The sequence below is a fragment of the Nymphalis io genome, chromosome 5 (genome assembly GCF_905147045.1).
Source record: "Nymphalis io chromosome 5, ilAglIoxx1.1, whole genome shotgun sequence".
NCBI lineage: Eukaryota > Metazoa > Arthropoda > Insecta > Lepidoptera > Nymphalidae > Nymphalis > Nymphalis io.
The window spans coordinates 8,387,666-8,401,722 of NC_065892.1; the positions used below are offsets into that span (position 1 = coordinate 8,387,666).

General features: G+C 29.0%; 2 protein-coding genes and 1 long non-coding RNA gene across 5 annotated transcripts; 2 read left to right on the forward strand and 1 right to left on the reverse strand.

Moving 5' to 3' along the window:
* Positions 1 to 938: 938 nt before the first annotated feature.
* LOC126768817 (succinyl-CoA:3-ketoacid coenzyme A transferase 1, mitochondrial) lies at positions 939 to 6,958 on the forward strand. Its single transcript, XM_050487161.1, has 9 exons — positions 939 to 1,276; positions 1,481 to 1,679; positions 1,788 to 1,906; positions 2,148 to 2,288; positions 3,348 to 3,768; positions 3,862 to 4,017; positions 4,478 to 4,599; positions 5,255 to 5,425; positions 6,539 to 6,958. Exons 1-9 carry the CDS (start codon positions 1,199 to 1,201, stop codon positions 6,698 to 6,700), a joined length of 1,569 nt encoding a protein of 522 aa, XP_050343118.1. The 5' UTR covers positions 939 to 1,198; the 3' UTR covers positions 6,701 to 6,958.
* A 2,919-nt stretch (positions 6,959 to 9,877) lies between these two features.
* On the forward strand, positions 9,878 to 11,466 carry LOC126768845 (39S ribosomal protein L20, mitochondrial). Of its 3 annotated transcripts, none has more exons than XM_050487200.1 (2): positions 9,878 to 9,904; positions 10,925 to 11,466. In XM_050487200.1, exon 2 carries the CDS (start codon positions 10,933 to 10,935, stop codon positions 11,410 to 11,412), a length of 480 nt encoding a protein of 159 aa, XP_050343157.1. In that variant the 5' UTR covers positions 9,878 to 9,904; positions 10,925 to 10,932; the 3' UTR covers positions 11,413 to 11,466. The 3 variants fall into 3 exon arrangements, with proteins under 3 accessions (XP_050343157.1, XP_050343156.1, XP_050343155.1); XM_050487199.1 differs by lacking the exon at positions 9,878 to 9,904 and adding an exon at positions 10,711 to 10,729; XM_050487198.1 differs by lacking the exon at positions 9,878 to 9,904 and adding an exon at positions 10,767 to 10,842.
* LOC126768849 (uncharacterized) lies at positions 11,413 to 12,901 on the reverse strand. Its single transcript, XR_007669276.1, has 2 exons — positions 12,668 to 12,901; positions 11,413 to 11,604 (listed from the first exon to the last, which is right to left on the reverse strand). It is a non-coding gene; the product is annotated as an uncharacterized LOC126768849 (long non-coding RNA).
* Positions 12,902 to 14,057: the final 1,156 nt, after the last annotated feature.

The window sequence follows — 14,057 nt, forward strand, 5'->3', positions numbered from 1 at the left end:
AATGAGCCAGTGGCTGTAACTACAGGCACAAGAGACATAATATCAGTTCTTTAAAGCACTACAATATAGGTATTCATAATCTAAGTTGTTTTTTTTTCAAAAGTTGTGGTCAAATGGGCCACAACCGCCATAGACATTGGAATTGTAAGGGATAATATTAACCATATCTTAAATCGCCAATGCGCCACTAACCTTTTTTCTAGCTCAAGCTTGCTTCATCCTTGGACTTAGACCGTGTCACCGTGACCATGACCTTGCTTTATATCAGGCAAGTTAACAGTCAAACGCTGGCCTATATGAGATAAAAAAGACTAAAAACTAAGATGTTATGTCAAAAAACAGTATACAGTTATTTTTTTTTCATTATTTTTAACTGTTGAACATAGGCTTACTTCCTCTTACAGAAACAGATTACAGTTTATTTTACCAAGCTGCTTCACTTACTACCTACCTAGTTACTTTTTTAAATAGCAAATTTTCATTTTTCGCGGTAACTATTAAACTGTCAAATTATGACGTTTCAGATCAGTATAGCCAGCTCTGTCCAGAGTTCATTCCTTCATTTATGGGTAAAATTATTATAAAGATTAAGATTATATTGTACAAAATTACAATTAAATTGGAATAGAAATAAAAATATATACCTTGGAACTCTGCTTCATATTTTTTTGCAAGAATTTAAAATTGGCCTAAATAATTTGTATCCAGAGCTATTATATACAAAATATATAGGTATATATACTAACTTCCAAGTACAGTATGTGTAAATATTCCAATTAAAAAAAGTACCTACATATTTAATTTTATTGAATACATTTTTATTTTTTACTTTATATGAAGTATTTTTAAATATTTTCAAATTTCAACAATTTGTGTGATATATATAATATTGGTTATAATGCTATCTATTGAATATGTATGTAAATTTATCGCATTAATTATTTAAAATACTTGTTTGTATTGTGACTTGCTTGTGAATGTGATATTGATATCATTCACTGCGAGAGAATAGTGCCTACAGCGTGTGTTTACTGTAGCTGTGAATGTGAAATGTGATCTTAATATCATATTGTTTTATCTTACCCGGTTGACCTTATCATTTTGTCGCATTTTGCGATTTTTTTCTCAAGATTTTATCAGTCTTTATCTCATTACTGGACTCAACAGTGTGTTAGAATTAGTACAGTGATAATTTAAAATGGTACTACTAACTTCTGGAAAACTTTTCCTTTTAAAATGGAATTCTTTTTCTCCTACAACTATTTCAATAGGGAAGGTAGGTCTTATTTGTATATTATACTTACTAACTTATTTTAATACTTTATTTTTTTCTGCGATAATACTGGACAGTATTTACAAAATAAATGTACCTGTTAAAAAGATAATTAAATTTTAAATAATATTAAACAAATATTTCAAATATTTTCTTTGTTATTGAATAATTTCTAATCAAAAATATAATAAAATTATATTGTCACAGATATTATCATGTGCTTCATATAGCACTGTAAATAAAACAAATAAAATATATAGTGATGTAAATGAGGCTGTAAAGGATATAAAGGATGGATCGAAACTTCTAGTAGGAGGCTTTGGTTTATGTGGAATACCAGAAAATCTTATTATGGCTGTAAATAGAAAGCCTGTTTCAGGACTCACAGTTGTTTCAAATAATGCAGGTATGTCTTATTGTATATTTATGTATATTGTTCCCATTATTAGGTGATAAAATTGATTTATTTCATGGAGTAATTTTCTTCAAAAGTTTTATTTTCTATACATTATAGGAGTGGAAGATTTTGGTTTAGGTATTTTGCTTAAGAAAAAACAGATAAAAAGAATGATATCATCATATGTAGGAGAAAATGCTGAATTTGAGAGACAGTTTTTGAATGGGGAGTTAGAAGTAAGTATTCAATAATACTACTAATATGTAAAGTACTAATATGTAAAGTATATAATACATTAAAGAAATATTTCACTATTTTATTCAAACCAATCAATACAAATATGTTAGTTCATAAATTTTGCAAGTATGTTTATTTCTATATCCCTTTAATTATATTTGTTTTTTTTTTTAATTATGGAAATATACATATAAATTTCCCTAAACTATAAATATCAATTTCCCTATTGGAACTTACTAGGTAGAGCTAACACCACAAGGAACCCTGGCTGAAAGGATAAGAGCTGGTGGTGCGGGAATACCTGCATTCTTTACACCAACTGGATATGGAACATTAATTCATGAAGGTGGAGCACCAATAAAATATACTAAGAATGGAAAGGTGTGTTAGTAATAATAATATAGTATACAATATAACATTCTATCAATTTTATATAAATATTGTCTGGTGTAAAAAAATAATAATGATTGTGTTTGTGATGAAGTCATGCTAAAGTAGCATTACATCAAAAGTGTCAATATTTTTGTTGTTAACATCACTTAAAGTGTGTAGTTTTGATTCGCTACTCTAAATGCATCTAGCTCATATATATCAATTAAGTTGATAATAATTAGTCTCTTGAATTTATGGTTATTTTTTACACTCTTTTATCTTAAGGTATAAGTTATTATCTTAAGGTATTATCTTAAGGTAATAGGTTTTATTCAGTTTAAAAATCATAATGAAACTTGTCTGCATTATAAAAACCTATATTATACCTAGGGCACCACAATATCTGTAGGCGGCGTTGTACACTACCATTGTGGAATTAATTGAAATATACCATAATTAAATAATTCTTATCTTAATCTGAATTAATAATAGATCCAGAACTGAGTCCACCTTTTATATATAATATAAAAGAGTATTTTTTTAGTATATGATTCTCATGGTATTTTTTTTTAGAGGCAAATTTATGTCTTATCAAAATAACCGATACCGCGGTCTATCAATATATATTGCAACAATTTAAAAAATATATAAATAAGCATATAGTACAATGTTGATATTTTAGACAAGTGATATAAAACCTTTTCTTAATAGGGGCCACAAACATGTCTTAGTCATGGTGTCTTGGGCATGATTTCCTAGGTTTCGGGAGTTACAAATTAAATTAAACGATAAGCGGATTTATGCAGTGTCCGTGGCAACAAGCAGATGCTTAATTCAAATTATTTAGGTGTCAATAAAAACCTTTAAAATTTAAAATAGTTCAAAATAAAGCTTAAGTGGGCCAACCACAAAAGCCGGGTGGGTCGCAGGTTGAGTACCGCTGTTTTAGATAGATCCAAGACATTATTTATTTTTCTTACAGTGGCAGTCATTTAGTAGAGATGATAAATTATCATGTGGTAAATAAAAAAAATATAAGTCATGAGTTCTTCATTCTTTTTTGTCCAGATAGATATAGCAAGTGCTTCTCGAAATGTGCAACAGTTTAATGGTCTCAATTACATAATGGAAGAGGCAATTACTGGCGACTTTGCATTAGTCAAAGCTTGGAAAGCTGATAGACACGGCAATTTGATTTTCCGAAAGAGTGCAAGAAATTTTAATCCAGCAATTTGCAAGGCTGCAAGAGTTACAATAGCTGAAGTAGAAGAGATAGTTGACGAAATTGACCCGGACGTTGTGCACGTACCGTCAATATATGTCCAGAGGATCATTTTAGGTGAGAAATTTGAAAAACGCATTGAAAGAAGAACAATAACGAAACCAAAAGAACAGAAAGAGAAGAAATCATCAGATCTTATGAGGGAAAGAATAATAAGACGAGCTGCTTTGGAATTTAAAGATGGAATGCATGCCAATCTAGGAATCGGTAAGGTTATTAAATTATTTAAAAAAATATTGGATTTAAAATCTATCTTTGTGATAAAACTATATGGTATGTACATTTCGATGTTATTTCTAGGAATGCCGATGCTAGCTAGTAATTATATCCCGAAGAATGTTAAAGTTTTATTACAGTCTGAGAATGGAATTCTTGGTCTCGGCCCTTTTCCCACTGAAGATGAAGTAGACCCTGACCTTATCAATGCTGGAAAAGAAACTGTAACCGTACTCCCTGGTAAGTATTTTTTGTATCATTAATAAAAATAACATCAAATAAATAAAAATAATAATCGGAATTCTAATCTTCTAAGGATAAGATAATTAAAGGTGATTTTGTTAGCATATTTGACAAATATATCAAAATTAATTTTTGATACATTACATTAAATTAAATAATTATTTTTTTATTCATAAAATACCATAAATTTTACTTATGTAATGGGCGCTCAGTACTTTACTTCACATATATTTATTGAATATATTTTTACCAGTTAATATGATAACAGTGAAGAAACAACACAGCTTAAATAACAATTCACTGTATTCGTTACTTATCTGAGATAATTATATGTATTATAGTCGTTATGTAAATACATAAAGAATTTGAATAGTTGCCTATCTGGCACCGGTTTAAACCGGTTTTAAGGTCTTTATGGTCTTGTTGTTGAATTGTAATTTATTTTTTGTTTTTGCAGGTGCTTCTTATTTCTCATCAGATGACAGTTTCGCTATGATCCGAGGGGGCCACATTGATTTAACCATTCTTGGAGCTATGCAAGTTTCACAGTATGGAGATCTAGCTAATTGGATGATTCCAGTAAGTATAAATAGAAAAGGGTGTAGGTAGTCAATAGGGGGCGTTTTCGTGGTTTTTGGCGGCGTATATATCGCCGTAGACGCTCAAAACGTAAGTTTCGTAAGATTCGACTAATGTCTTGCTACAATATTAAAAAAAAAAAATTCGGACAGTAGAAAAGTTTACGAGGCGTATGTATGTCACGTATAGAACGATCGTTCACTGATTTAACTTAGTGTAAAGGAATTCATATAAATCAAAGTAAATTTTGATAAAGGCAAACAAAACGTTGTGATGACCTAAAATAGTGGACTTGTTACGTCATTGTTATAATTGAATCATTTATTTTAAATTTATTATTATGTCGTGAATTCAACATTCACTATCTTTGAAAAATAACGTAACAAACATCAATATATTATTATAATCAACTTTAAATATTCATTGATATATTTAAAAGAATTATAAATATTAATATACTTATAATATGAATAACCGCCATACTTTACTTTTGTACCATTGCTAAATCTATATTGGAGTGCTTACGTAACCAAGCTAAACAAGTTTTGTAAGTTATAAATAAATAATTCAATCATATAAATATTGGTACATTTGAAGTAAATAATATAATAGTCATATTATTATTATTATATAGCCATATTATTTTTATTTTTAGGGTAAAATGGTTAAAGGTATGGGCGGTGCAATGGACTTAGTGTCTGCGCCAAGGACTAAGGTGGTAGTGACTATGGAACATGCTGCTAAAAATGGCGCCCATAAAATTCTACCAGAATGCAATTTACCGCTCACTGGCAAGAACTGTGTGGACATGATCATTACAGAAAAGGTAAACACAGCAATCAATAGAGTCATTGGTTATATATAGTAACTATTATTAAAGGACAATTAATCTTAAATTATATGCAGGCCTAGACTTGATCCAACGACCCTAAGCACTTTGACATTTGATTCCCGCACCCATTCCGAAACGATTTGAATAAAATTATATAATTTTTAAATGGGGTGCCTTTAGGCCTGTGTCTTGTAGGCAAAAAATTTAAAAAATAGCCTATTCAACATTTTAATTTTTATATAAAAATATAAATTAGAAAGTGTGAATGTGATTTCGACTATAGACGATGTTAGCAGCGACGGAAATACTAAACAGGAAGTAAAGATAAGCGCTCATATGTCAAACACCATTAATGATACATGTTTAATTATTTCAATCTAGATTTAGATTTAATATTAACCTACCACAATATTTTAATACATGATTGTGTTATCACGTAATATATAAACACACGATATATTGCAAAAGTAGTCATCATAAGAAAATTAATGTTACTATGTTAATTATATTAAAATAACATCAAGTAAATCAATTTATAGTAAAATTAAAATATATTTTTTTTGATAAAAAAATATATAATTTAGATGATATGCTTAATATCATATATGCTATATATGTTTTAATTTACTAGTTAGTAATGATAATAATGATTTTAATTGAAGCTACCATTGGGCAGGTCTGGAAGGGTATCACCCAATCTACCTCTAAATATATAGTTTGTATTGTTTTATCGGTTCAATGATGTTGAGTGTTGACTCAAATAATCCCACATTTGAACGTACTACTTACTTTACTAATATTAAAAAACTGGCTTTGTATTATTACAGTAAATACTTCAATACTAGCCATCTTTTTACATTGCATTAAACATTTTTCACTATTATTTAAAAGTACATCTTTTGACATATTATCTGAATATTTTAACCACCGTCCATATTGAGCAATCCTATAAATGGGTAAGACAAATTGACTTAAGAGTTGCACCTCGTAGAACCCTCATGTTTACCCAAGCTCCAGGAGATCTCTTTTTTTCCATGGATTCTCTGAATTCGCTGCTCAAGTACAAAATTAGGACATTGATATAATACTTTAGCTTTTTTTTTCCAGTGTGTATTCGAAGTGGACAAAGAAAAAGGTCTAACGCTGACTGAATTAGCTGAAGGTGTAAAAGTGGAAGACATACTTGTTAGTACAGGTTGTGAGTTTAATGTCGCTCCAAATGTGAAAAAAATGGGTGACATTACACAAATTGAAGCTACTAACGAATAGATTGGTTTTATTCGAAATATACATAATACAGGGTTGTCAAGGTCGTATATAGTAAGCAGATATATTAAATATATTTCAAAGTAAGAATTTATTTTTTTAATAAAATATATTAATGTTATATTTACAATAATTATGTGTTCATTATAATCTAAGGAACTTAGTTATTAATTTGTGGTCAACTTTTGAAAGTGAAAAATATACTTATATTTGTCATTAAGGAAAATATATTCGTTTAAAAATAAATAATAATAAACAATATTTATGCAAGTGTTTCATTGACCAATAAAATTAGTTAATTAGGATTTTATAGTGTATTATGTGATTGTGATGAATATAGATGACATAATTAAAAAGGAAATTATGAATAACATTGCAGTTTATGAGATGAGAACCTTTTAATGACTTAGAAGTGAAGAATGTGTGGCTTATAAAACTTTTATACATTTTAAAGAAATGTAACAAATAAAATAACTGTTTTATCTTATATGATATCAATAATAATTATGGACTTATGTTAAAATCTAATTTGATATTTCCATACACTCTTCATCCTTACAACTAAAGATTAACAAAAATATATATATTTGATTTCTTTTCTCGCTATAGAAGATATACCTTATATCGGATATTATCGAAAGCAGACAGTGAGATCATGTCTGTCACTCTCAGATTTATATTAGTATGGATGTATGGATTCATGCGAATAGCTATTTTTTTTTTATAAAAGTAAATGCCCAGTTTTTAAATAGATTTATTTTGTACGTCAACTATCGTTATCTCAAAATAAACAGATTTGTAGATTTTTGTGTGAACAGTACTGGTCGATTTATGAAGTGATTCGTACGTTTTTGATTAGTCTACTTTAAAACGTCACTTTTGTTTGCCTTAAACGTAATCAATGAAAAAATATATAAATACGAAAGTTAAATATGAGTAACGGTCCAAATAGTCCTATTGTAATCTGGATTTCATATATATTATGGCTTATATCAGTTCTTGCTATTTTGTGGTCATTAGTATTATTCTTCTGTAAGTCAATAATCTTATTATTCTTATAATTGAGTAACAACACATATAAAATTCACATTAATATAAGAATGTGTCTTAGATGTTTGACTGTCTCGGCTATTTAGTTGTAGTCGCTTCTTTATAAGATCTTAACGATATAGTATTGAGTTTTTTTGTCTAAATCTTAAGTAGTAACCCGGAATTTCAAATGGCATACCCGGGCCAAGCTAACTTGTTGGTCTTGCACGTGATTTGTTCTGGCGGTATCAGATTTCCGCTCAATTTAATTGTTAGAGTTAAGGAACAGTCGGCTCGTCTCTGTAGAATATTATGATGTTAGTAGAATACCTTCTTGAATACATGTAGCATGCTCATCATAGTAATATTGCGATTATTATCAATATTTCTCTTTACAGGTGTTGGTGATATTTTATTTTTAACTGGTACAGATCTCGTGAACGCGGTTGTACTGCTCTCCGCAATCATAATGCTTCCAACGAATTTTTATATAGTACATGCGATTGCAAAGGGAAATAAGATTGAGTTGCGTATTTGAAAATCATTCAATATTAATATTTATATCATTTTGTTTATGTGGTGTACGTTTGTTTAATTGTATATAAAATATAAACCTACTTACAACTCGCCTAGTGATATAGTTACTAAATATTATATACGTACTTACTAAATCTTTTGATCAAGCGTGAGTTGTTCGTGAGATGAAAAAAATTGGCAATTCTTACAAAATGTATTTATACCTTTAATTAAATAAAAGCCAGAAGATTTATGCCTTTTCCTATTTTCCTCTTGAAGTCATTTTTCCTCCTAAAAATGATCTCATGACATAGATTACAGACAGCTTGGATGGCTAATGATTCTCCCAACTGTCTAGTTAAAAAAAGATATAATTCATTCACATCCTTATTTGTTATAAATCTTATACTATTAATATTACCTTAGGATTAGATTTTAAGAATTTAAACATAAGTAATTGATTTGATATAACAAGATAACATTCATATAAATAACATAATGAGCTAACAAAGTACATTTCAGATATAAATCAAATTAATTTTATTGCTTGCAGACATAAAGCAAAAGTCTTTTGCTGTCGACTATGGACATGTATTGTATGGATAATTATAATAAATAGTGTTGGTATCATTTTATGCATTCAAAGAATTTGTTCTTGCCAAGAGGTTACTAAGAATTATTTAACTAATAGTCTTAGGCAATACAGGATAGCTCCTAAACATAGACAGTTTATAGACAAACTGCAATGGTCTCTAGGATGTTGTGGAGTAAGAGAAATTATATCTTTATTTATACTAATATTTTATATAGCTTTTTATTCGTTAAATGAAGTATATGCGTTGACTGAGTATTTTCTACATGTTATTACGAAATATTTCAAAAAGAGTTAATTTAAATATATTTTTAACTTTTTTAATGTAATAAATGTGCTTATAGATCAAATTAGAAAGAATAATAGAACGCATTAAATTCGATTCAACGCGTATTTCTTAATATTCAACAAATTAAAAAATATTTTAAAACTATGATTAAATTGTAATTAATAATTAGAATATTTTAGTTCAAATCGTATAAAGATTGGTTTAGTCAAGACTGGCATGACAATATACGCGACTTTGAATGGACAAGTACAAATAGTAATACAAACTCAATAAAAAATCTAGAAACAGACAGTGTTCCATTTAGGTAAGTGTTGGCACTCATTATAAAGACATTGTTTAAAATAACTAACTTTTACCTGTTTGGTTAGTAATTTAAATATTAGGTTCCAGATATTATCATAAATTATAGGATTCTATTTAGGTGAACCTACTTAGGTAGTTTTGCAAATACGGATGTTGTTCGCATTTTAATGCTTTTTAAATTTCAGACTAATCGAAAAAAAATCTGAATTTAGGTTAAGGAATATAAAAATTGGTTGATTAATTTTATGAATAATATTTACTGCCTTAGTTGTTGGTTAATTACTGCTTTAAATTAATTAGTAATATTTTATATACTTTTATTAGTTGCTGCAAAAGTGGATCTTGTGTCTCGAGCTATTTAAAAGAATTGGGTAATCACTCGATAAATACGAGAGGTTGCGGTAACATAGTACATAAATTTATCATTGTGTCTATCACTGTCCATCTTTTTATGTTTGCCACTGTTATATTATTGGAGGTATGTTTTAATTATTACGGTCTCAACAAAACGAATGATATAAATTTATTTTTATAAGTCATATTCATTGTTTTCTTTTTTAGATTTTGGTACTTAGGCACATCATTAACAAAGGCGATGAAGAAGTCGGTTTCAAGCAATTTAGCAATAAGTTCAACATACGACACATAATGTCTGTTAATGATAATTTTGAAGTATCGAGTGATTCTTACATTATAAACGAAGAAGACAGTGAAATTGACTCATCTAATGCTTACTGTGATGAAAAATGAATTTATTTTGATTGAATTAGTATTAATTAATATTAGGTTTTGATACTAACCAAAACGATTTGTATTAATTGAGCTTCAATATTATATAACTAAGAAGATTTATTGTTCTTATTGTTGCTTTTAGTGCGATTGCCGATTACGTACATCATAGTACAGTCATTTTATAATTCTTTTTGATGCTTGAGCCCGAGAGTTAAATAATATTTTAATAAAATTCTTTACTTATTCAATATCGAGTATCTTGCATAAGTGATACAATCTTCCACATTAAAATTGTCTTTTAAACTTAAGCTTTAAAACGTTATAATTCTAAGTTTTATTTAAAGTTATGATTACATTTGAAATCAAAGATTATTTCGCCCATTGTTTCAAACAATTTAATCGTTATCACAATAATAATGGTGCAGCCATTTAGAATGAAGAACTTATAATAATAATTATCCATATCAATTTAAAATTTAGATATTTACTATACATAGCTGTCAAATGTCACAATTTTTTTTACTAATCTGTGATAGCTACTGCCTAATATTACTAATGTCAAATGTTTAAGGTAGGCCAAACTTAGGTTATGTTATTAAAATAATAAATGGGTTACTGATTAAAATTGTTAGACTTTATTAAAGGAAACAATACTGTAGGCATATAAGTTTGGTTATCGAAACCGTAACGATTATTTTAGTTAATAAGTGTACTGTGCAAGTTACACAGTAATGAGTTTTAAGTAATACAGTATTCAACTTTGCAGGAATAAAAATGGTATTTTTAACCGTTGCTAATTGGGTTCGAGCCCGTGGTCCTGATGAATTCTGGAGGAAAAGAAAAATATTTAGATTGGCAGCACACTTCACTGGCCGTCGACGAAATTGTTATTCAGTAGCAGTACGCAATGTTCATCGTGCTTTAGCTTATGCAACCAAAGCTCGTAAATTAAAGAAGGAAGATATGAAAGCACTCTGGGACACACGTATAACAGCAGCATGCGAACAACACAATATAACGGCCTTTTCTTTAAGAGAAGGGTTGGGTCGCGCCGATATAATGTTAGATCGCAAATCACTATCTGATTTAGCAGCATGGGAACCAAAAACATTTCACTGTCTTGCTGCAGTTGCTAAAGAAAAACTAAATCTGGATAGTTTTATTGATGGAACTGATAAGAAAGAGCCGACAGGAATCAATTTAAACCTTAAGGATATAATGTTAGAAGCTTGGCTTAAGGAAAAGAAAAAATAGTTAGGGCTAATTAATTTTATTCTATAATATAATAAATAGTTCCATAGTCAACAATTTAGATTTTTTTAGTTTCCTATTCCCTTTTTAAGTTGTTTGGTTAACTCATTTTGCTTCTCTAATATATAAAGGTTTTCAATTTTTCTTCGTTGTTGTCTTTCCGTATCTCGGATAACACCCTCATGCATTTTTTCTCTGTAAAAAATATTGAAATCAGTAAATATATACCTTTAACAATATTTGTATATGTGCAAATAATTTTGAAGCCATTACTCTGTGTAAGGCTTTGTGCAAGCTTACTTGGGCAGGTACTACCCATTCAGATCAGATATTCTAATGTAAAACAATACAGTGACAATGATTATGGGCAAAGGCTACTACTTACACGTATTGTAAGATGGCCCATTTTCCAGTCTACCTACCTACTAGAAATAAAGATTTTTTTTAAGGTTGATTCGCTTAATTTAGTTTAGTAGTAAAAATATTAATAACTTTGCCCTGAAGTTAATTTATGTTATCTAATTCTCATTTGTGTAATATAATATAATAATGTCCTCCAGACCAATTTTAGCCACAGTGGCCAATTTCAAGAGATTAGCCAACTATGCAGGAGATATTATAGTGCACAAGTGCACTCTTTATTCCCTAACTCTCATAATACGATGGGATGGCAATCTGACATGACCAGAAAGAGTTTAGACGCAGGACCAACGGTTTTACGTCCTTTCCGAGGCACGGGTGTATATACTCTTCCAACTTCCAGACTCCGGACTGCTACTGAGAATTTTCTGACAGAAAAGCACAATGACTTTTTATTGGCCCGACCTGGGAATTGAACCCAGGACCTTCGGGTTTGTGGCCTTAAATCAAGCCACTAGACGAATATATTATATATCATATAGCAAATGTTAATTCTTTAACATTGTACAAATATTTATTGTGAAATATTACATGTATTTTAATACTTTATATAATAGCCTGAGGAAAATTATAAACACAAATTAAGGACTTGAAAATCTGGGTCTGATTATCCTAGTTTCAGATTCAGGTGCTCTAACTAGCAAGGAAATCGAGAAAAAACGTGTTCATAATTAACTTTAACCTATTAATTATAACAAAAAAATGAGACAAAGATAAAGTACAATGTTATTTTAATATATAATAAAAATTAATAAATAAAATAAAATTTAATATATAATAAATAAATTTTATAGTCTATACTTAATACTAAAATTTAAAGGTATTCTCAGATAAATACCTGTCTGCCTGCTGTTTTATATGGACATAACTAACTATAGCAACAGTTACAGCACAAGATAGGCCCAATACTAATTTAGAAGTTATCGAAGACATTATGAATTTTATCACAATTAGAAACCTATTGATTAAGTTTATTTATAATCAATACACATTTTGGTGTTTTTATTAAAATTTTATAATTATTGACATCCTTTTGGAGTTATTTACGATTTTTGAAATGTCACTTTCAAATGTCAAATTCAGCGCATAGAGAACAGATGACAGATTACTTAAGACATAGATAAGAAATTGTCAGTTACTTCTATTTTCTTATATTATGCCACCTAATGTTATGTGGTCACCACCGCCCATAGACATTGGTGATTTAAAAAATATATCAACCATTCCTTATATCGTCAATGCGACACCAACCTTGGGAACGAAGATGTTATGTCCCTTGTGCTTATAGTGATGGTATACTGGCTCACTCATATTTAAAACCGGAACGCATAAATACTAAGTACTGCTGTTTTGCAGTAAAATATCTGATGAGTGGATGGTACCTAACGGGCTTGCCCAAAGCCCTATTAAGACTACCACCTAGTAAGATAATAAGTACATAATTTATTTATATTAAGGCCTTAAGCGTATACAAATTAAAAATAGCTAATATATAACTCATGACCTTGAATCGTATTCATGACGTGGAATAGTGTCACGAATCCTGGCAGCAAGTTCTCGTAGAATCGCAATTCCGAATCTATAGGCGAAAAATTAACTAGCCATCCTGTCACCAGAAGAGGCATTAAGACGACATGTTATACTTTTAATAAAGGCTTCTGCACTATTACTTCAAGGTTCAATTACTTTACTTACAAACGGAACAAAATATAATTTCGAATAAAAGACAAATATTTGTATCGTTTGCTTGCCTATTATTAATGTCCGACCGAATATCGAATTTTGGCCAAGCCAAAGTCAAATTATTGTTATGTAGCATTTAATAAGTCTTCCATAATTTTGCTATTTATAAGCTTCCTGCCTCCCTTTTCCTCTCCACTCATTTTTGAAAAATAATTATTGTTTTAGATTTTTCCTTTCTTTTTAAAATATATTTTATTCAATTATAAAATGTAAATATAATTTTGCATTTATATCTTTTACGTGATTCAGTGAAAATATGGTGGGTAATCATTTAAAGAAATAGCATAGGTAATAGAGTAGTCCTAAAAATAGTAAAACAATACGAGATATTTAGGTAATATTTATTTGTAGTATTAACTTTAACGAGACTTAAAATCGATTTTATAATTTCTTACATTAGGTACTTAAAAATTAAATATAATAAAATATATAATATTTACAAAATGATTATTTACAGCGGAATATAAAAACAAAACAAGATTTTG

Bases quoted from the DNA above. Each gene is read 5' to 3' on its own strand.
- LOC126768817 (XM_050487161.1), top strand. From the start codon at position 1,199: ATGGTACTACTAACTTCTGGAAAACTTTTCCTTTTAAAATGGAATTCT. The intron at 1,907-2,147 runs GTAAGTATTCAA...GGAACTTACTAG, and splicing joins TTTTGAATGGGGAGTTAGAA to GTAGAGCTAACACCACAAGG. The intron at 4,018-4,477 runs GTAAGTATTTTT...TTGTTTTTGCAG, and splicing joins AACTGTAACCGTACTCCCTG to GTGCTTCTTATTTCTCATCA.
- LOC126768845 (XM_050487200.1), top strand. From the start codon at position 10,933: ATGGTATTTTTAACCGTTGCTAATTGGGTTCGAGCCCGTGGTCCTGAT.